A 22,180-nucleotide genomic window follows, 5' to 3' on the forward strand; every position below is an offset into this window, starting at 1 on the left:
TATTACAGATTTTCTAACTACTTTGATTTCTTCCTATAACAGCTTGTTATGGAATATTGTTTAGGATCAGCATCAGACTTACTAGAAGGTAAGTGAGTCACACATATTTATTTGATGGAAAGTCAGAAGTAGAGTACTGAACTAGGGGGTTACAGCATTACAGAATTTTCCTTGAATTTATAGTTTTGTTTGGGGCCAGAGTGTGTATAAATAGGTGCAGTTTGTCAAATTCTTGCATAGTTGTAGTGGGTTTTGTGTAGAATACTGATTTTCCCAGGTGTGCTTAGTTTCTCCTTGGTTCTTACCGTTTTAAAGTTGTCAGTCTGCTATTTGTTTGCTTCTGAGTTTTAGGTTCTCCTGCCATGACAGTTCAAGATTTACTTCTGAAAACCCTTGCTGTTGATCCAAATGCTTACTAACAACTCTAGGCCTGTTGACTAGAATAGCACTACAGCACTGTTAGGGTTGTGCTGATGAGGTCTTTCATTAAATGGTCATTTTTCTATCAGGCTTCTTAAAATGGCCTGGCTTTGAAGATTTCTGTATGGCCAGTAAGTTGTTCCTTGCTGAAGGAAGCATTTCAGGACCAAAAGCTGAGCTGCCAGAATCTGATCTGTGTTGCTAAAATTTGTGTGTGAATTGCTGTAAATTTCTGGGGTTTGGGGTTTTACCTCATTAATGGAAAACTCAATCCTGAGTCTCAAGAAGTTACTTGGGAAACTGGTCACATAACTGACAGGAATGCAGTTTATGGTTGGAGAGTGGTCTCTCTCGTAGTAAATAGCTGCTGGTTTACAGTTAGAAGATTACATCTGATTATAGAATGTACTCTGTGAACTATTTTTACATTTGCTTCTCATACTGAACCCAGTGAAAATGGACTTTTAGTATTTCTGTTTACATTGTTAACAGTACTGGCTTGCATGCTGCAAACTGTGTTGTTTTCTGTAATATTGAATTTCACATAAATTCTTTCCTTAAGTTCATAAAAAGCCATTGCAAGAAGTGGAAATAGCAGCAATTACCCATGGTGCTCTCCAGGGATTAGCCTACTTGCATTCTCACAATATGATCCATAGGTGAGTAGTTACACTTTTGCTGTCTCATACACATAATTTATTTTGTTGATTGTATCCTTATCCTCTCCATCCCAAATTCTACATTGTAAGCAGAGATTTGCTTTTCACAGTATCCATATACTCCAAACAAGTTATTTGTAGTAGTCTAAAAACTAGCAAGACTAACATGTAAGACAAAAGAATCCAAAATCAAGGGCCACTTTAAGCAATTAACCTAATGGTTAAAGACTTGGTGTTTGGAGGAAATGTGAATATTTTGCAGCTTGAACATGTGAATATTGGTGTGTTTCATAGTCTGTCCAATAGGGAGTTTTCTTCTTAGGAGGGGAGTAATACTGACACTTGTGTTCTATCACCAGAGATATCAAGGCAGGGAACATCCTGCTGACAGAGCCAGGACAGGTGAAACTTGCTGACTTTGGGTCTGCTTCCATAGCATCTCCTGCCAACTCATTTGTGGGGACGCCATATTGGTAAGCCAAGAGATTTACTCATTTCTGGCTTTGTGAAGTGAAAGGATCATGCATTGGCTATTTAATATACTTGGGTTTATTGGAGCTAGCTTTGTAATCTTCCAGTTGTGGTGATGATTAAAATGTACTTTGTTAGAAAAAACAGTTTCAATAGTAAGCAGGCTCTGAGTTCCAAGAAATTGTGTATCCCTGTGTTTGTATTCACAAAAAGTAATAAAAACATTTTGCTTTCTGCTTAGACTGACCTAAAGTGATAGAGGTGGGATTGAATCATCTGTAATATATTTTAATCACTCCCCCCAGTGGTTTAAACAATTCATGTATTCTCACCATGTCTGGTTGTTGAAATAACTGAAGTGTTTTTTCTTCCATAGGAAAGGCCAGGTTCACTGAACCACCCCCTTTGCAGATCCCTTGTATGCTTTTGATCTCTTACACCTAATCTGTGGTGTTTACTCAACTGCATGTTATAATTATTTCACCACAGTTGGTCAGCCAGCTAAACTATTGGAAATGTGGGAGGGTGAGAAGGTGATGATACTCACAAATGGAAAGCTGGGCAAGCACAGGAGAGCATCACCCAGCCTCTGCAGGCCTGCACCAGTGTGAGTGCCTGGTCTTTGTTCCCAGTATCCCATGGTCATGCCTGATAGCTTGGGGAATATTTGTTTATGGTAGCTGAAATCAGGGAAACATCTTTTTCATACTGATGGAGATAATGTGTTCCACTGCCTATTTTGAGCACCAGTTTCTTTTCTTAGGATGGCCCCAGAAGTGATTTTAGCCATGGATGAAGGGCAGTATGATGGCAAAGTAGATGTTTGGTCTCTTGGAATTACCTGTATTGAGTTAGGTAAGTTTTTTCCTTTGAAAAAAATTAAAATGTTATTATTTAATACCTGGAATTTATTCAGTTGAATCACAGTGCAGAAGATTTGTGCTCCTTTTCTTGTCCTGGTTTCTCTGGGCCCTGACCTTTAGAAAAGAGAGTGAAATGTGCTTTCTAGAATTCCAGACCAAGTCTCCAGTTTGATGTTTATGGAACTTGTGTTTTCATTACCTGAAGAAAAAGAGTTATATAGACAAAGAGAGTGATATCACTAAGGGTGTTCACATTCTGTGGGAGAGGCAGTTAACTTCTGAACTGAAAAACAGTCAATTGCTGAGCAGCTTTAGAAGTGAACCATTAAGGGTACCAGTGTGGAGATCTATTTAGTGCTATAAGTTGATATTGTTTCTGTGAAAATTTAACATACATTAAAAATTTTGCAGTGATGAAGTTCTGGAGAAGTTGACAACTTCAAAGCTGTATTCAGTGTGTGTTGTCACTTCTGAATAGGTTTTTTGTTCCTTCAACAAAAAGATACGAAATAATCCAATTTTGAAGTGGTAACCTGAAACTCAAAGCTTAAAGAAATGATGGCATTGCATTGCCATAGAACAGACCCTTTAAAGCTTTAAAGCAGGATGTGAGTTTAAAGGGACAGTGTTAGTATGGCATTCTGTTTAAATTTAACACATCATGTTTTCTTGGAGCAAAAACACCCTGGCTGAAGCACACCATGCACGCCACTGCTCCATGCACCTGAGGCTGTCCTCCCATCCTTGTCAGATCTGATTGCTCGTGCTCCAACCCATCCTCCATGGAGGAGCAGCCCAGCCAGGCAGTGAGAGCTCTCAGGAACACACTAATCCATGTGAACTGCACAGTTTAGCTGAAAATGCTGTCTGGCATTCCAAACTGTCAACTTCATTTTCTTCCAGGACGCGAAATAGATTCTTTCTTCAGAGCAGAGATTTTGTTTGTTGGGGTTTCTTTTTTTTTTCCTCTTGGTTGCCAATATAAAGCAAGTTGAAGGGGTGTGACTGTCATGACAGAATCCTGCTCTGAGTGGAGTAAGGAGACTTGGCTGGCTGCAGGGCTCCAGGAATGCAGTGAGCTCATGGCCACCACACCCCCGGGAGTCCTGCACGCCGCGTTCTTGCAGGATGAAGCGTGTTGGGCTTCGTCTACGGCTGCTGCTGTGGTGGGAGGTGAGACTAGGTCAGGACAGCAGAGCAGTGTAGGCTGGGTCCATGCCTGGCTCATTTGTGTTGCTTTGAGTAAGCATGGGAAGGCAGCAGGGAAATGAGATGTCTTGTAGTCTTCTCAAATTATCACGTAAGTCTTAGAAATGGTCTTATTGAGGACTCGGTTTCGGGGTTTCCAGAAGATTTCTGTTTTATTCAGGTGAGCTAAGAGGGAAAAAAAGGTAGAGAGAACAGTCAGTTCCAATAGTTTAATGAATAATCTGTCTGATCCTTGATAGCAGCAACTAGTTATCTGACAGATTAGAGGAGGTAAAGTGCTGAATTTGAGCAAAGACTTAAGTCCTCAATCTACCCGGTCTGAGGAATTTGTAGGGCTTAGTCCATCCTGCCGTAGCCATGAGTGTACCACGATCTCTGATCCATAGTTCAGTGCTGCTATTCAACTCAGAACTGAGCAGACTAAGAAAAGCAGCACATTTTTTTGTTGTTGTTTATTTTTTTCGAGGAAGGAAAGTTTTCTGTTGCATTTTCAGTAGTGTAGGAACATCCTCGTGGCCTGACCAGCTTCTCTGGAATGTCTATGGCAAGGCTGAGCTTTATAAAGTTTGCCCCATAAACATTCTTATGAAGCTTCAATTTTGTTGTTACAGTGAGATCATCTCCTTCCTCATTAGGCTTTCATGCTGTGTCAGTCTATAAGAGTAATACAAGCTTGAAAGAGAGAAGAGCCAAAGAGAGAAGGCAACTCTCAAAATAGTATAAAGAGTTGGCCTGTTGCTGACTTCCTGCCCATGTGCTTAGTCAGTTAAGTGTGATTTGATGGTTCTTGTAACCAGCATTTTCTTCATCACTGCTATCCTGCTAGAAATAAGTATTTCTTAGCTTTTTAGCAACTGTAGATTAAAAAAAACAAAGGGGGGGTGTATGAAGCCAGGAATGCTTAGTGGCTGAACACCCAGTATAGAGCTTACTGTTAACTTACTCCTATTTTAGTACATTACAATGAGTCAGAGAACTCAACTATGATAAACCACGTAATTTAAAAGCTTGAGAGGACAAGGCATTTGATCTTCAAAGGGCTTTCATCTTCTGCAATGGCACAGGACATATGCCAACATATCTGTCTGATTGCAGGGTAGGGTTGGTTTGGGGTTCCATGTTCAGGCCGTAGGGATTTTGCTGATGTGGTTTTCTTTTTAAAGAGTTGTAAACTGTAAAAAAAAAATAAATAAAAAGAGCAACAACATGAGACTATCTCCCAATATAAAAACTTCTTTTCTCTTGTGTGCAGCGGAAAGGAAGCCTCCTTTGTTTAACATGAACGCAATGAGTGCCTTATATCACATAGCGCAGAATGAATCCCCTACACTACAGTCTAATGAATGGTGAGTATTGCTGAGGGAGGAATGTTGGAGGGGATGGCTGTAAATGGAGTGCTTTGTCATGCTGAGTTCTTGAAATGGCTGGAGTCCTCTTGGGAGGATGTGAGCTGGAAGGTTCTCATTAGATTCACTATACATTTCGTACACAAAATTGACCAATTACTAAATATATGTTTGAGACTCTTCACTGTAGTAGGAACAGGACAGGCTGCTGGAAGAACTTAAGATCCTGTAAAAAATTCCGTCCATGGGTCAGTAAACTTCTGAAGCTCCCAAGCTAGCCAAAACTGTGGGGTTTAGGTTTTTTTTATCACAAACCACACTGACAATTTCTAAATCCTGTTTTGTTGAAGTATTGCTTTGCAAGATGAAGACACAGCTTGTGTGTGGCAAGTGTCTGTTGCATAAACTTCAGAAGAATAAAGCACAGTAGTAACATTTTGTGCCCCCCAGCCTCAAAAACTGTCTTGAAAACAGCAAATACAGTAAACTAATTTCAAAATTTAAAAACTTCCTAATTATGGTTTACTGAACCATAGTTCTTGGCCTAGGAGCTACAAGCATCCAGATGTGAGGATCTTGACTCCTTAATGAATTAAACTGGGTTGTTAACTTAGGTGGATTTTTTTCCTCTCCTTGACACAGGTCTGATTATTTTCGAAACTTCGTAGATTCTTGCCTCCAGAAAATTCCTCAAGACAGGCCTACATCAGAGGAGCTTCTGAAGGTTGGCTTGCTTGTCCTTTCTGTTTTCCATGTGCTATTAAAAGGGACTGTGCCCTGTGATGATGGTTTGTCTCACCTACTGTACAAGGTTATGGTTAATGATGCTCAAACACCTTTGAGCTGTGAGGACTGTGCTGGCAGCCCTGGCTTTGCTGCCTGTCTGCAGTGTCTCAGAGTGTTCCCCAGGTGACTTTCCAAGCCAGCCTTGGAGTTCTCAGCATAAAAGGTCACTCCACCAAGGTGACACTGGATGACCATCAACTTGTCAAGAGTTTTAGTTTGTAAACTCAATCATTCCAGTGATTATAATTAATCCTGACGGAGCTGCCATGCATTAGCTAACAAATACCTTTTGTTACTTCCCTCTGTGTTCTGTGCTATAGAGCACTCCAAAGTGCTTTATGCAGTACCTGAAATCCACTGTTGGGGAAAAAGAGGCAAAAGAAACCAGTTTTTCCTCCCTCTATTTTTCCTTGGCATGAAAAAGCCTCAGCAGTCTGCAGGTTTTTCCTTGCTTTATTTCTTAGCTTCTTTTTTAATTCTTCATTTGTGCTCCTGAGTGCTGCAGGTACTCGGCTTTGCTCACTGTAGTCTGGAGACAAAGCCAATGGGGTAGATTGTTGCAAAAGGCTGGCATGTGAACAGAACTCACAGAAAAGTTGGGTGTTGGAGCTGCTTTTTTGTGTGACTTTGATGGATTTCCTTTGTGGCATCAGGTGGCATTCAGAATTTTGCTAACTTGTCATTCTCTTTACAGTGCTTCTGACATTTTGGGTTTCTTTTTATCCTGGCCCTGCTTCTGCTAAACAGTGTTTTTCCAAATTTTTTGCATTGCAGGGAAATGGATGCTATTTATGAAGGTTTTATCGGCACCTTTTTGCATGGTTTTACCTAAAAATGGCTCTGGGGACTTGTGCCTCTTTGAAAACTGTCTATTCAGAAAGTAAATGCAATTATCCAGGAAAGGTTTCGGTGTGGGTGTGTAGTCCTGCCATTTCAGAATTCTACAGATTGGTTTTATTTTGAGCAATGTGCTGCAATTAAAGAGAACATTGATGGAAATGAAACGTTTGGAAATGTATTCCTTCCATAACTATAGTCTGAAACAGCTGCATGCCACTTTACAGGGACAGGTAGGGAATGTGCCATGTTGGAAACAGCATTGCAGTTCTCCAAAGGAACAAAATGAAAGTAGTGGTGGTGTTAATAATGACTCATGCTTCCACAGCACATTGCATCTGGAGACTGCAAAAGCTGCTTCTGACATACATAGACAGTTCTTGCTTTACCTATGGGTAAAATATAGCACCTTTGCAGAGAAATGTGGTGAATATCTCCAAGAGAGGAGCAGAACGTGAGGAACTGTTCCAGGACCAAGCTCTAAGGTTCACAGCCTATTTTATGACTCAGAGCTGTATGATGAATATTTGATTCCCAGGCTTTTCTAAACAAGGAAATGGGATTTATACTGAGAGTTAGCTGATGAGTTAATTAACATTTGGTTAAAGATACTAGCCAGTCTAGCAGCTTTAGCTTTTATTTGGTATTTTTTGCTCTTCCCTCACTAAACCACTAGTAGATGATGTTTCTGAAGTGTAAGTTTATAGTGAGCAAGTTTTCATGGCATGTAAAATGCTGTTTCTGGGTTTTTACACCTTTAGTTTTTGGTACAATCATTCTGAAATCTATCTTGATTGCAAAGTCTGAAAATAATACCAATGTTAGCTGTGAAGATGTTCTCCTCCTGTGCAGGGAAGAGGGCTAATAAACCCAACTAGAGCTCATCACTGTGTCCTCAAAGCCTGTGCATTGGAGGCATGAGAGCCACTTACCTGTTTGTGTTCTGCAGCACATGTTTGTTCTTCGAGAGCGACCCGAAACAGTGTTAATAGATCTGATTCAGAGAACAAAGGATGCAGTGAGAGAACTGGACAACCTGCAGTATCGTAAAATGAAGAAGCTCCTCTTCCAGGAGGCCCACAATGGCCCTGCAGTGGAAACCCAGGAGGAGGAGGAGGTGAGAGAAATGCTGGATTTCATCACTGAACCATAGAGAATGAACTGTCATTTAAATAACCACAATTCAGATATTGCTGAAATGAAGGGAGGCTGTTTACACACCTGGCTGTAAACACTGTCTCCCTCTTTGTGCTTGGAATAAAGCTACCTCAAGGCACAAACAAGGACAAACAGGGTAGATGCCTAGTGCTGGCAAGAAGCTGTGCCATGTGTTCATGCTTGAACAGTCAGCATCCAGTCCTGTAAATCCTCTCTTTCTTTGCCTGTTTATGAGGCTTCATGAGGACTCTTTAGCAACTGCAGTTAACCTCTGTTTTGACCATATGTACTGAGAATGTTGTTCTAAATCTAAAGGCATTGAGGTTTTTACTTGATTTATTAAAAGAAAAAAAAAAAAAAAGAAAAGAAAAGAAAAACAGGTCAAACCTCTGTTTTGACCATATGTACTGAGAATGTTGTTCTAAATCTAAAGGCATTGAGGTTTTTACTTGATTTATTAAAAGAAAAAAAAAAAAAAAGAAAAGAAAAGAAAAACAGGTCATCAGGGAAATGGATTTCTCTTTTTTGGGTTGAATGCTGCAGTCACCATGCAGAGAAGGAGACTGAATTCCAGTTCTCCTGTACAGAAAAGAGCCTGCAAGGTGCAGGGTCCCAGCTGAGCACTCAGGTGATTCTGGTGTCACAGCAGTTTCTGGTGACACGCTGTGGCTGATACATGATAGAATTCAGCTTGTTAACAGGCTTGCTGTTGAAAAGAATCTGACATCAGCCAGTTAATCTTGACAGGGCTGACTCTTTCTCTCCCCAGCATCCCACAAGAAAAATGTTTCATGGCAATGCCTGGAGGTTGGAAAGTGCCATGACGTGGCAGGTGGATGCCTTTAGAGAGAAATGGAATGAATATTCCATTGGGTAATGTCCACAGGTACCTCTGGGATAGGTTTGAATTTTCTTTCTAATTCCTTTCTCCTAGGAACAAGATCATGGTGTGGGCAGGACGGGAACAGTGAACAGTGTCGGAAGCAATCAGTCCATTCCTAGTATGTCTATCAGTGCCAGTAGCCAAAGCAGTAGTGTTAACAGTCTTCCAGATGCCTCGGATGATAAGAGCGAGCTGGATATGATGGAGGGGGACCACACCGTGATGTCAAACAGCTCTGTCATTCATCTAAAGCCGGTGAGCCCTGGATTCTCACTGCAGAGCTTCCAAGGTGTAAAGTGGAGAGAATTTGGTGCAAAGTCACCTGTTCCCATTCCCAAGTCATTATCTGCAGTTTATATTATTGTGCCCCAAATATATATATATATGGGTGCACTGGAGACTTGGGAAAGCGGCTGTGAAGATGGTTTATTTTTGTTAATTCACTAAAAGTTATTTGACTAATGGAATTGTTTCAAAAGCAGTTTACTTTATCAGGAGGAGTTGGAATGGGAGGTTGTAAATAGGTTTGTTTGGTGGCTATCCTTAACATGCATAGCACTGCCTTGTGGGACAACAGGATGTGTAACTTCCCCTTTTTACCTCCTTGTTAGATAATTCTTAAAGTCAGGGCCTACAGTAGGAGCTGAAATCAGTTCTGCAGCACCCAGCTTCCCAGCACTTGATTTGAATATGTTGTTAATGAATAAAGTGTAGGGGAAAAAAATGCAGCAGAAACCACTTCCCTGCTTTCCCTCTGCCAGATGAAGGGTGGGCTGGGGAGTGCCCTCTGAGCTGGGCTGCTCCTGCCATGGAGGGGTTATCACTCCATTTGCTCAAAGCACTACCGTTTCCATGGCTGATGATAGATGTGGCTAGAATGTCTTGTTCTTTGCCCAGATATGCAACAAAGACACAGGTATTTCCTCAGGGAGTTAATTAGTATATCATATCTAACTAGTAATCGCTCTATGATGAATGACAAACTCAAAATAAGAATGTGGAATACACCATGACAAATTTTAAAATTTGCTTTGAGGTATTTCTGCAGTGGGTGTAATGAAAATATTCCTCTCTCTTTCAGAGCTACAAAGATGTTGTTTTTGTCTTTCAGACTTGATAAAATCTACTTTATAGCTTTTATGTTTTGTTGCAGTAAACTGTTTAACTCAGCTTTCACTTTTCCATTATTTTTCCTCATTTTCAGCTTTGGTTAGTAATCTTCCTCTTAGTAATAAAAATTCAGTATGAAATTTCTGAAAGCAAAGGTCGTAGATCAGAACTCCTTTTGCAGTATATACCTTCATCAGCAGGAGGATCTTTCAGGGCTGATGAATGTAAAACACTTTTTTCTTCCTTTCAAATAAAAAGACCAAAATTAAAAATCTTCAGTAACACAGTTTCTCTTTATTCTCTGACATTAATATTTGCTGATAAGGAGGAAGAGAACTACAGAGAGGAGTCGGATCCTCGGACAAGGGCATCAGAACCCCAGTCTCCTCCCCAAGTGTCTCGCCACAAGTCTCATTATCGGAACCGAGAGCACTTTGCTACCATACGCACAGCGTCGCTGGTACGTGGAGGGCTGGTCTGGGAGAGCTCTGCAGGAGGGCATGCTTTGAACACAGCTCTGTGCAGCTCCTCAGAGCTTTCAGAATATCACCACAATATGAGCAACTTCTCAGAGCTTTCAGAATATCACCATAATACGAGCTATCTTCATTGACTGAGATACTGGCACTGAAATAATTTAGTGTCGGTTAATAAAAGCTTCAGTGAGATACCTGGGCAAATGTAATTTGTGTATATTAAATATTTTAAGTCTCAAATCCGATGTGCCCCATAGAATATGGGAAACCATTTATAATAATAAGCTGGTTTTTATTTTCATATGCATATTATGAATATTTGTGGGTGTGTGTATGTATCCACCCTCATTGTATTAGACTAAAAGGCCATTACTTAGTACCAGCTTTATAACAATTGTACTGTTTTTCTGCTGGAGCCCATGTGAGCTTATCTCCTACAGCAGAATTGGGTTTTTAATCTGCTCTGCTGCCATTAGGATGTGTGCCTTTCTTTACAACAAAATCATATTTCTTAACTGAATCGTTTCTTTTGTGGTTTGAAGACTGCTGAAAAGCAGATTAAGCAGCATTAACTTTCTCTGGCCCGATGTGGTTATCTTCCCAGGTGACAAGGCAAATGCAGGAACATGAGCAGGACTCTGAGCTCCGAGAGCAGATGTCTGGCTATAAACGTATGAGAAGGCAGCACCAGAAGCAGCTGATGGCATTAGAGAATAAACTGAAGGCAGAGATGGACGAGCACCGCCTCAGATTGGACAAAGATCTTGAAACACAGCGTAACAATTTTGCTGCAGAAATGGAAAAGCTAATTAAAAAGCACCAGGCAGCCATGGAAAAAGAGGTAGGAGGTTATGGTTTGTCAGACCAACCCATGTTTGTTAATTACATTGAATTGTCCACTTCCCCTCACTGATGCAGAGATGACAGTGTGGACTCTGAGATGTCTTGTTCTCAGGAGCCAAGCAAATTGGTAGTTAGAAAAAAGTTAATACATCACCTGTTACACTGAGGAGTTATGTAACTGGAGAAGAGGTATGTCCTTCATGGCAGTAGGTTGTACTGAATGTTAGAATCCTGACCCCAGAAAAAACACGGAGGGTTTTCCTCTCTCTTGCCCTGTCTGTGCTGTCAATAATTGCCTGCCATTGAATGTTGTGGAAGCAGATTAGCTTGCAGAGAAATGTGCCAGCTACAGTTAAATGTTCACTGTCTAGTTGTGTATGGATATGGGGGGGCTGTGCTTTTAAATAATTGATAATGAAGTGGTGCTGCCTACAGCAGTTATAATCGATTTTTGTTCATCTCTGATCTCTCAGTGGAAGGCTGAGGTTATAGTTTATCATAAGGTTTAGACTTTTTTAGGCAAGATTAGCTGAACAATAGGGCTGAGGGAATGTGGCACTGGAGGAGGATTCTGCTGGGTGCCTTGATGGGATGGGGAATGAGGAGAGAGGGAGGACAAGCTCCTCTGACTTGGACTTGTCCAGACTCATGGTGAATATTGTGGTGGCTACCATGACTCCTGGGTCTTGAGGCTGAAATTGGACATGGGCTATAATCCATTGGGACTCAGACTGACTTGCTGCTGGATTTGCTGTAGGCTAAAGTGATGGCCAACGAAGAGAAGAAGTTCCAACAGCATATTCAGGCCCAACAGAAAAAAGAATTGAATAGTTTCCTGGAGTCCCAGAAGAGAGAATATAAACTCCGTAAAGAGCAGCTGAAAGAGGTAACTCATCCCCAGTGAGAAATGTGAAAGGTCATGAAGATTTTTCTCATACATTGTTGTTTGCAGGTAGTGGCCATTCCCTGCAGCAGTTAGTGAAGTTTCTTATCACTTAAATTTTTTGTAAGGAAAATACCTGTAAAGCACTATTAATTTTAATGGAGAAAGCTGTGTAATTATTTAATAATCATTGCATTTTAGTGAAAATCAAGATCTCTGTGAAATGCAGAGAAACTGTAGAATCAAACTTCCGATTATTTTTGTGGAGTGACTGAAACCTTAAGCACTATAAATAATTTTTTTGAAAGAACCATTTAATGCTCAACCATCAACTTGTGTGACACAACTTTGGAACTTGCTCCAAAGGGAAATATTCCCAAACATAGGCATTTCCCAGGAGAAAAAAAAGGCTAAAGAGCAGCAGAGCCAAGAAAGATCTAACAAAAACTACAGTAGCGTGGGCTCTTTATAATAACATATAATCTTTTTCTAAGTGGGCAGTAGATCACAGAGCACCAAGAAACACTGATGAAATACAGAGGAGTTCTGTCTCATTCTTCAGTTGAAGTGTATCACAACAAGTCTTAATTACTGCATGGACATCTCTAGTATGCAATTCAAGCAAGCAGAGTCTTTTGCCAAAGATACTTTAAGCTATGTAGTACAAATGTGGAAATTCTTTAGTTTTACCTGTGAACTTCTTTACATTGTTTCTGTGAGTTACAGCATCTCAGTGAGCAGTCTGCCTTGATGAGTTACAGTAAAATGGGTATGTGCTCTGATCAAGCAAGACACAAAAAATTTTCTGATGTGCTTCATGTGGCTGGAGTTCTGTTTGAACAACAGGACGTGAACACTTTCCTTCTCTCAGTCCTTTGGGAGCCTGCAAGAATGTTTACCAGGCAGTATGGCAGTACCTCCAAGTGTCTTCAGTGTCATGAGAGGCAACCCCTCATTTTGATATTTTCAGCTGATACATAGGTCTGGAAACTGTGGACATAAACCAGTATTTTGGCCAGTGGAGAAAAAAAAAAAGCTGTAGTTGAATCTGTTCCACTGTGATTTGTCTCCTGGTATTTCCTTAGTGTTCCTTTCATGATGTGATGTGTTTTGAAGGGGCTGAGATGGCACCAACCTTGAGAATAGAGAGTAGAACATAGTTCAGTAGTTCATTAGTCAGGTCTGTCCACTTCATAGCCAAAGAACTTAATGTAACTATTCCACAATTAATCACCTTGCAATTATCAGGAGCTGAATGAAAACCAGAGCACTCCAAAGAAGGAGAAGCAGGAGTGGCTCTCTAAGCAGAAGGAGAACATCCAGCATTTCCAGGCAGAAGAAGAGGCCAACTTACTGAGGCGTCAGAGGCAGTACTTGGAGCTGGAGTGTCGCCGCTTCAAGAGACGGATGCTCCTGGGCCGCCACAACCTGGAGCAGGACCTGGTTCGGGAGGTAAGGGAACAGGCAGAGATCAGGCCTGGATGCACCTGTAGGAAGTGCATCTCACAGGAGCACCTAAATTCCAGCTCAAATCACACAGAAGTGTTTGTTACCACATCCAAAGTGTTTTGGTAGAGCAGTGGTTGGATGCTTTACAGTACCATCTGGTAATCCCTGTGGCATCCAGTGTACAGGTTAATGGCCTATTGCAGGAGAATTGTTAGGTCCAAAAAATCATCAGACACAACAGTTAACAGAAAATGCTTACTGTGAATCCTGTTGAGCATCTACAACAGGAAGAAGAAAAGTGAAATGAGGAAGGAAAATTACCGGTGGCGTTGCTGTCTGCTGCTGATAAGACCAAGAAATTCTGTGGTCTGTCCTCAGATGCCTTGGAAAGAGAAATGCCCTTGTGAACAAAGTGAAATGTCACTTTGTCAACGGAAATCCAAGTAAGTACAAAGAACCTAATAATTCCCTGTGTCCTCCTGCTAGGAGCTGAACAAAAGGCAGACACAGAAGGACCTGGAGCACGCCATGCTGCTGCGTCAGCACGAGTCCATGCAGGAGCTGGAGTTCCGCCATCTCAGCACCATCCAGAAGATGCGCTGCGAGCTGATCCGGCTGCAGCACCAGACCGAGCTCACCAACCAGCTGGAGTACAACAAGCGCCGCGAGCGGGAGCTGCGCCGCAAGCACGTCATGGAGGTCCGGCAGCAGCCCAAGAGCCTGAAGGTACTCGGGGGTGTGGGAGCTCTGAAGGTGCTGAGGGATGTAGGAGCTCTGAAGGGTACTCAGTGCTGTAGGAGCTCTGAAGGTGCTAAGTGCTGTTGGAACTCCCGTTCAAGCTGGTAATGGAAAACTGGTCCATGAAAGACTAGTCCATTACAGCCCTTTTGCAGTGCAAGCAAAGCCAAGATGATTTGAGGCTCCTTAACTTGAAGAGCACCTAGTGGTGATCAGCATTACAGGGTATTGCAGGCAGGCCACAGCAGCACTAGTCCCTCCTCTTCTTTGAAAAGCTCTTCTCAGCAATGTCCCTTCCTTTCTGGGGTAGTTTTAAATGCATTTAAATGTTCACAGTATGCGCTTCTTTCCCCCTCCTACACCATCTTCTGATCCTTCTCTCCCCCATATACAAAAATAAAATCCACGTTTCTGTAATGAAGCAGTGTCGTTTAAAAACAAAACCCAAAAGCTTTGTGTTGCTGTGTGTATCAAAATGAACTTCACTCTCAGTCTTGGCTAACTCACCTGGTTAGTGTTTTTATATTAAAGCTGGCATGGTGGCAAGTGAGGAGGGGGAAGAGAGAGACAGCAGCCAAGTGCAGTGTCCTCAGGAAGCTCCTGGCACTGACCTTTGCTGTTTGTCTCCTCTGGGTTTCTCATGCTGCCCTTGTAGCTCTGGTGGCTGACCAGAATTATGGGGCCTCTGTGATTGAGGCTTTTAGTGTTTTTGTTTAAGCCTTCACTTCATCTGAAGAAGTCCAGTGGTTTATTTTGAAGTGTCTGGGAAGGGTGTATAAGGCCTTTCACAAAGCTGCCTGGTACATTTCCTTTGAGGAGGCAGACTTCTTCTCTCCACCCAGTGTTCAGCTGTGCCAGTAACAAAACGAGTGTATGGCATACTGAGCATGGGGTTTCTTTGTTGTTCTACATCTTTCCTCTTCATGATATTTTCCATCTGACTTAGTTTTCACCACCTGCAAGTTATCTTCTTACAGAGAAAATAACCAACTTGAAAACACAACTTCAGAAAAGAAAAAATGATACCTGATTTGTCAATATTAGAATAATATTAAATAGTGAAAACCTGGCTTGTTTGAGAACAAGAGACCATCTGATCACTGTTGAGAATCTCCAAGGATATAGTGTATAAATAGCAGATGACTTCACAGGGAAGCTGTGCTGCACTCTGAGCTGAATAAAACTGAAGCAGCTGTATTAGGTTGATCCTTCTGAGATTAGCATGAATGAGTTCTGCCTCCCCAAAGTGATGTGGTGCACACACGAGTGGGCAGCATGTCCATTCTCCTTCCCTGGCAGCAGGATCTGTGGTACTGTGTGCTGCAGGGGCTTGGCTGCCCTCACACCTCTGCAGACTCTGCAACCCTTCCCTTTTCCAGGGAGGACAGGGCTGGAGCATTTTGCAGGGAGCATGGAAAGCTTGCACTTTGCTTTGCATGGCTGTTCTGTGATTAGTGAAGGATTTCAGGCTTGAGCTGTCAATCCTGCACCTTTGCAAACAGGCAGTGCTAACAGCAGAGCCCTGGACAACCGTTGGGTTTGTAGCACAATCCCCTCTTTATCGAGGCTGTTCTCTAGCATTAACTCCTTCTCCTGCCTCTGACTAATGCAGGCAAGTATTCTTAATTGGATAGATAATTTGACCATTTGTTCAGTTTCTCTCCCCAGCAACGTTTTCCCTCAAGGGCACATTTCAGGCTTTCCCTTTGTTATTTAGTGAGGCCCTTTGTCCTGGAAGCAGGTTTTTAACGGTCAGTGTCTGTTCTATGACAGCACCAGAAGGACCCATAACTAGAATTCACCCTTCAGTGAAAACGGCTGTTATTATTTCAAGTGTGTTAATTGTGATGCAAATACCCTCTTGCTGGTATTTCACAATACTAGGTCAAAATGATCTTGTCAGAAGTCTGACTGGAAATCTTACCCCTCCCTTCTGTTTCCTGTTGTTAAAGCCTTTGGATTGGGAGCCTGTAAACAGTCTGGTGTCCCAGCAAGACTTCACAAAAAATGAGGACAAAATAGGTTGATAGTGTTTTGCTGTGACCAGGTCCCTGATGGGAATGTGTAACCTGCTGACACTTCCCTTAAGGGCAGTGAGAAACAACCTTAAAGGTTTCCTGGAAGGAAATAACTTTCTGTGAAATTAGAGAAAGGTTAACAGTGATGCATTCCTCTTCATGATACGTGTTTTGATTTGAATGAAACCCATCTTTGTCCTGTTCTCTGCATCAGGTTAGCAAAGTGTTATTGTTTTATGCAGCAAAGTGTTTTTGAGCTGGAGGTTTTGTTTGATCCCACTGCACCTTTGGAGGTGGCTGCAAGTGCTGTGCTGATCACCTGCCCTGCTGAGCCCTGAGCTGGTGCCAGGAGCAGGCAGTGGAGGGGCTGATTTGGCCATGCACAGAGATCTGCTCTGCCTCACTGGTTCACATCCCAGAGCTCTTCCAACTTGCTCAAACAGGAGTCTGGTCCTGTGCTCTGTTTGTGCCTCTAGTGCTTCAGTATTTGGCATGGTGCCTAACAATGGGAAGGCCCTCATGTCTGATTTTAGTGATTTGTGTTTATTTATTTATTTGTTTATTCTTACCATGGTGAACTTGACCATCAATTAACCATCATCACTCATCACTTCTGGGTTTTGCTTTGTCAGTAGTATCCCTGCCAGACATCCCATAGAAAGATACAGAGAACTCCAGAACACCCTCCTTTTCAGGATCTTGAAACACTTAGTACATGTTAAACTTAACAGGCTGCTCTGAAGGCAGGTAAAAGAAAAAAAAAAAAATTTCTTCAAGGTCATACAGCAAAGCTGGATCCCAATACCTTTTCCAGGATTGATGTTCCCCAACCCTATGTGCAATCACAGCTATGTCTCTAAGCAGTACAGAGATGTTAGCAAGTGCAAAGGGAGGAAAACTCCATTTCCAGTAAGTCTCCACTGGGACTGGGGAATTGTTTTGTTTGCTAGACCAAAACAATACTGCTGTTTTGTGGTGTACATTTTTAAGCATCTAGTCTTTTTTTGGTTTCTTTATGAAAACCAGGCTCATAATATCAAGGGTTAGAATACATCTTATATTCATCAAACCCTCAATGGAAAAAGCATTGCTCTTTTTTCCTGTGCTTTCCCATGCACCAGATCTGCTTCTTTTCATAACATTAAGTGCTGTTCATATGTATGTGCCATACAAGCACAGTTGTGTAAGTATGGCTTTTGGTGCTAATAAATATTAGTCCTGTCCCTCAAGAACTTTTCTTGAAAAGCAGCACCCAAGACTGGATTCAGTCCAGTGACAAATGTGAGGCTCTTTGTGCAGAGACAGCTGTATTTAGGCTGGAGCTTTGTTATAAAAGTGTCTGTATTGTAATTGTTTTGCACAGTAGCAGTGTCAAAGCAGCTGCAGCAATAGTCATTGCCTCTTGTGTATTTTGCTTCCCTCCTTGCACTGTAGATGTTAATATACATTTGTGGATTCTTGAACTCATATCCTTAATGTAATCCTAAATATCCATTTGAATGGATATTTCGCTCATTTGAAACATGCTGGTTTTTTCTTTGTGTCCCCTCCATCTTTCCAGTCAAAAGAACTACAGATAAAGAAGCAGTTTCAGGATACATGCAAGATCCAAACCAGACAGTACAAAGCACTGAGAAACCATCTGCTGGAGACCACGCCAAAGAGTGAACATAAAGCTGTCCTCAAACGGCTCAAGGAGGAGCAGACCCGGAAGCTGGCTATCCTGGCTGAGCAGTATGATCACAGCATTAATGAAATGCTCTCTACACAAGCTGTGAGTCGCCTCTGAGGGACCCAGGGTTCCTCAGCCAAAGAGGGATGTTTGCATTTGAACCGCTCTGTATCCTGACAGCAGGCTCTCTGCTTCCTTGCTGCACATGCCATTCCCTGCACAGTCCTTCCTCTGTGTTTAGAAAGCAGAGTTCAAACCCAGAGGAAAGACCTACCACCCCCTCCAGGCAGGCTGAAGCTGAAGCTGCTGTTGTAGAGATGCAAAGTGATGCATCTGTGTGACCAGTGAACTGCTTTTGCATGAAATGTGGCAACATAAACATCCCTGTTAGAGCATCATTACATAGTGTGCAACTGGCTGTCCTAATTCATTTAGATTTTGATTTGCTGATGATACCAACCCAAGCATGTGCCACCAGTGGAAGATGCTCATTGAGTCATGGAGGAGTCCTCAGTTTTGACTGTAAATCTGAGGTCAAAGTGTTGTGAAACTTCTGTGATTCCTCTTTAAGAGATTCCTTCTTTAAGAAATGACCACATGAGCAATGCTTCAAATCCTTGCTACAGCTTAATGTGCACTTTTGTTTGCAATTCTTGCATATTGCATCCTGCTCACATCACTTTGTACACAAATTTAACACTGTGAGGCAGGGTAGCTGGCTTCTTTTATGATGGGAAGGTTAAAAGTTCAGTATCATGTTGCTTTTAGGTTTATTCCATTATATCCTTGTACCCAAAGTCCTGCATTGGCAAGGCTCTGGACTTAAGTCTCCTGGGTAGAGGTAATTGGTTGATCCAGTTGAATAAAGCAAGAGAGCTTCTCTTTGCCTCTAGCAAAAGGAGAGCTGAGGATGTTTGTACCTCCAGCAGTCTGGTCTCTGCAGTGTGGATCGTGGTTCCTGAGGCGCCACTGCTCATCAGCATCACTTGCATCAGTGCTGTGGGCTCACTGTCACCAGTCTTTGTCACTATAGGTCCTCTGTTCAGCCAAGCCAAGTACAATAGAGACCAATTGTATTGCTAAGAAAACAATGTCCCAGCCCATTCCCCCCCTCCCCGCGGTCCTCCCCTGGAGTGTCAGCAGTGGTTACCCCATGGTGAAACGTCTCTATTGTCTGTCTTTCCCAGCTGCGTTTGGATGAGGCACAGGAAGCAGAGTGCCAGGTTTTGAAGATGCAGCTGCAGCAAGAATTGGAGCTGCTGAACGCATATCAGAGTAAAATCAAGATGCAGGCAGAAGCCCAGCATGATCGGGAGCTGCGTGATCTGGAGCAGAGGGTGTCCCTCCGCCGGGCCCTCCTGGAGCAGAAGGTAAAGGGGGCATGTGAGCATCCTAAGCACACTCCATATTTCAGATCCTAAATTCCACTTATCAGTGAAAGATAAACTGCTCTTACTTTGCTGTATATAGTAACACAGATCATTTGGGTGTTTGTCTCTCTGGGGTTGAAAGCTCAGTGACACGTAGACTAAACTTTCTGCCAGCTCAGGCCTCCTGTGTAAGCAGCTTCTGGCTGGGATAGAGCTGCCTGAAGTGTGCCAGAGGGGGATGTGCCTCTCTGGGCAGAAGGGAGAGAGAACTGTACTGTCTCTCTCTGAGCTGGAGATTGGCTTCCCTGGCCTCTCAGAGAGCAGACAGTAACAACCTAAGGCAGGGGGCTGCAGTGTCCCTATGGAATTATGTGTCTTATGAGCAAACTCAAGTAGCCAGAGCCACAGGTGTGGTGCATCTGCTGCTCCTCAGGTCTCAGCTTGTAGTTGGCTACAGGTGTTTCTTGTTAAAGTGTATTCAGGTGTTTCTTGTTCAAGTTTGCTGCAGGTGCAGTGCTAGATATGTGTCTAGAATTGTGAGTGACCTACACAGACCAAGGGAAGGGAAATGCACCAAAAAGTGGTGAGAAGAAATAAATCGTCAGCCTTTCTCCAGGAGTTGTTTTCCCTCTGGACTTGTGCTATAAGTGTCAGCCATTGCCATTCACACATTTCCCAGTTTTGTTCATCAGTGTAATAAATTAGGGCGATTACTCTGTGGCCTCGAGGTTCCTTACACTGAAATTCTTCTAGGGGCTAATGGATGGATGCTGGGATAGTCCTCAGAGCACTGCTCCACCTCATGGCCAGCGGAGGGAGCACCCCAGGGAGGCAGCACAGTCCTGCTGGGCTTTGGTCTCTGCAAGGAGGCAATTGCTCTCAGAAAATAGATGAATCTGTGAAAGCAGAGTTCCTGTGTGTCATTCGTGTGCAATAGCTGTCTTTAGACACCACTGATAGTTATTTTGGTCCCAGATCCCGTCACAGCCTGGCACGAGTATGGATTTATCTGGAGGTGCATTGCCCTCTGGTGGCATGAGCAGCTCGGGGAGGAGGTGCCACAGTGAGCCAGTGCTCCCTGCTCTGTGGGAGCAGCATGTATTGCAGATAGTGTTAGAAGCTGCAGTGAAGCCAGCAACTCAAAGAAACCCACATCAACCAATAATGTTGTAGAAGTTTTCCATTGTGTACCAGGATTGAAGTCTCTGTGTGCATGGAGAACCCCTGTGGAGGATTTGGCATCAGTGATGGGGATAGGAAGCTTAACAATGCTATTTCACAGAGAGAAAAAACAGATAAAAACATCACCTAGCGTAGTTTTTCATTTTGTGTCCCTATATTGCTTTAGAATAGCAAAAAAAAAAAAAATGGATGGTGCTTCAGCTTTCATAGGTTCCTGTAGCAATATGTGCAGTCTTGGCACAGGAAAATCACAGGTCATGCACCAGCAGTGAGACCTTGGTGGGGTTCCAGTCACTTTGGCAGTGCCTCAAGGGCAAACATGTGGGTCCAGAGGCAGACTCATCATTCTTTTGCAGGGGTATTTTTTTGGGAGGAGATGTGATGTTCTGTTTTTGTAAGAACTAAGAGTTATGAGTTTTCTGGTGTGGGTTCCTCAATGATGTCACCTGGTGTTTGCTGGCATGTGCTAACTGAAGCTGGCAGCCAGAGAAAGGGCAGGTATGTGCACAAGATGAATGTCTGCATTTATATGCACAAATAAATGTGTAGCCTGTGGCAAAGTCAGTCCCTGGTGTTCAATAATAAACTAGATTCCAGAAGTTACTGCATGCATAGAAATCTGCTTCCTTTTCAGCAGGCTGCCCTTTACTTTTGGTGGTGCCCATCATCATAACTCACCAGAGCATGTGTGTCATGTCCATCCCTGGAGTAAGGAGGGAATAGCCAAGCTCCATTGATGTGAAATGTTGTTTGTATTGCACCAGCAATGAGCATGTCCCAAGAGTGTCTTTAAAAGAGTTCAGATTTAGTCATTTCCTTCCCACATGCCTCAGACACTTCATTTTCAGAGTGGTTTGAGTGATGTCACTTTAACAAAGTGTCAGGCCTTTCAGTGAAGTTCAGTTGCACCAAGTCCTGTGTGTTACACTGTCACTGAGGCTGAAAATGGTGACATGCTGAAGACATTGAGAAAAAGAAGGATTCTACTTAGATAGCAGGACAGGAAAAAAACAAGCAGAGCATTTTAAAGAGGTAATGTTACAGAAGGTACCTTCTTCCTCCACTGCCTTTGTGGCTTTCAGCAGGAATAGTGAGCAGGGCTGCTCAGTGCACAGTCTGTCACTCACCTAGAGTAACAGGCAAGTGGAGAAGGAGTTTCTGAAAGCCCCAAATGGCTCAGGAGATGACTCATGCTGGAGCAGATTGTTTCCTCAATTCCAGATGAAATTGCTTTGCATATTCCCTGACTCAGGCAAGAGAGTGCTTACAAGTACAAGGCTCTGCCTGGTGCCTTCAGCACAGACCCAGATAACACCTCTTGGCCATGTTGCTGCTGACAGCAGGGAGATGCCAGTGAGCTGTGCTGAAAGTCTTGGCTCCTGCTTTTTCCCCATTTGGTCTTTTTCACTGAGGCCAAAAGAAGCTTTTTCAGTGCTGGCAAGAAGATAATGGGTTTTGGTTCTCCACCTGACTGCAAAGATTTCAATAAGAAATGCTTTCATCCCTGTCTGATGGGTGTCAGGAGGCCGTAGTCCTGTGTTTTCAGTACTTATAGTGCTGATCCCAGTGCCCCTACCAAAGTAGTCTTGGAAACCAATTTGGAACAGTCTTATGGAGGAGAAATTGGAGTTGCCAGCTTGCATATCATCTAGCTAATAATCTGCCACACAAGTCAAACAGCACTGCCTATGTCCTTCAGCCACACACCCTGGAAAAAGTATCAGGGCAGTGAAATATGAGAAAACCAAATTAGGAAAGGGGTAGAGAGGAGGTGATAAATACATGAGCTAAGAAAATCTGGCCAGTG

General features: G+C 42.8%; 1 protein-coding gene across 2 annotated transcripts in view; it reads left to right on the forward strand.

Annotated features, from left to right (window-relative positions):
• The window catches only part of TAOK1 (TAO kinase 1), a 65,191-nt gene that overhangs the window by 35,772 nt on the left and 7,239 nt on the right, over window positions 1–22,180 (forward strand). Inside the window, exons 5-19 of one of the 2 annotated variants that reach the window (XM_059487207.1) lie at window positions 43–88; window positions 983–1,079; window positions 1,439–1,552; window positions 2,314–2,405; window positions 4,875–4,968; window positions 5,611–5,692; window positions 7,541–7,708; window positions 8,684–8,887; window positions 10,068–10,202; window positions 10,823–11,059; window positions 11,819–11,947; window positions 13,193–13,396; window positions 13,880–14,119; window positions 17,711–17,923; window positions 19,009–19,191. In XM_059487207.1, the coding sequence (XP_059343190.1) occupies window positions 43–88; window positions 983–1,079; window positions 1,439–1,552; window positions 2,314–2,405; window positions 4,875–4,968; window positions 5,611–5,692; window positions 7,541–7,708; window positions 8,684–8,887; window positions 10,068–10,202; window positions 10,823–11,059; window positions 11,819–11,947; window positions 13,193–13,396; window positions 13,880–14,119; window positions 17,711–17,923; window positions 19,009–19,191 (2,238 nt within the window). The remainder of the gene's footprint in view (window positions 1–42; window positions 89–982; window positions 1,080–1,438; window positions 1,553–2,313; window positions 2,406–4,874; window positions 4,969–5,610; window positions 5,693–7,540; window positions 7,709–8,683; window positions 8,888–10,067; window positions 10,203–10,822; window positions 11,060–11,818; window positions 11,948–13,192; window positions 13,397–13,879; window positions 14,120–17,710; window positions 17,924–19,008; window positions 19,192–22,180) is intronic. The other variant, XM_059487208.1, reaches the window with a different exon arrangement.

The sequence above is a fragment of the Ammospiza nelsoni genome, chromosome 21 (assembly GCF_027579445.1).
Source record: "Ammospiza nelsoni isolate bAmmNel1 chromosome 21, bAmmNel1.pri, whole genome shotgun sequence".
NCBI classification, from domain to species: domain Eukaryota; kingdom Metazoa; phylum Chordata; class Aves; order Passeriformes; family Passerellidae; genus Ammospiza; species Ammospiza nelsoni.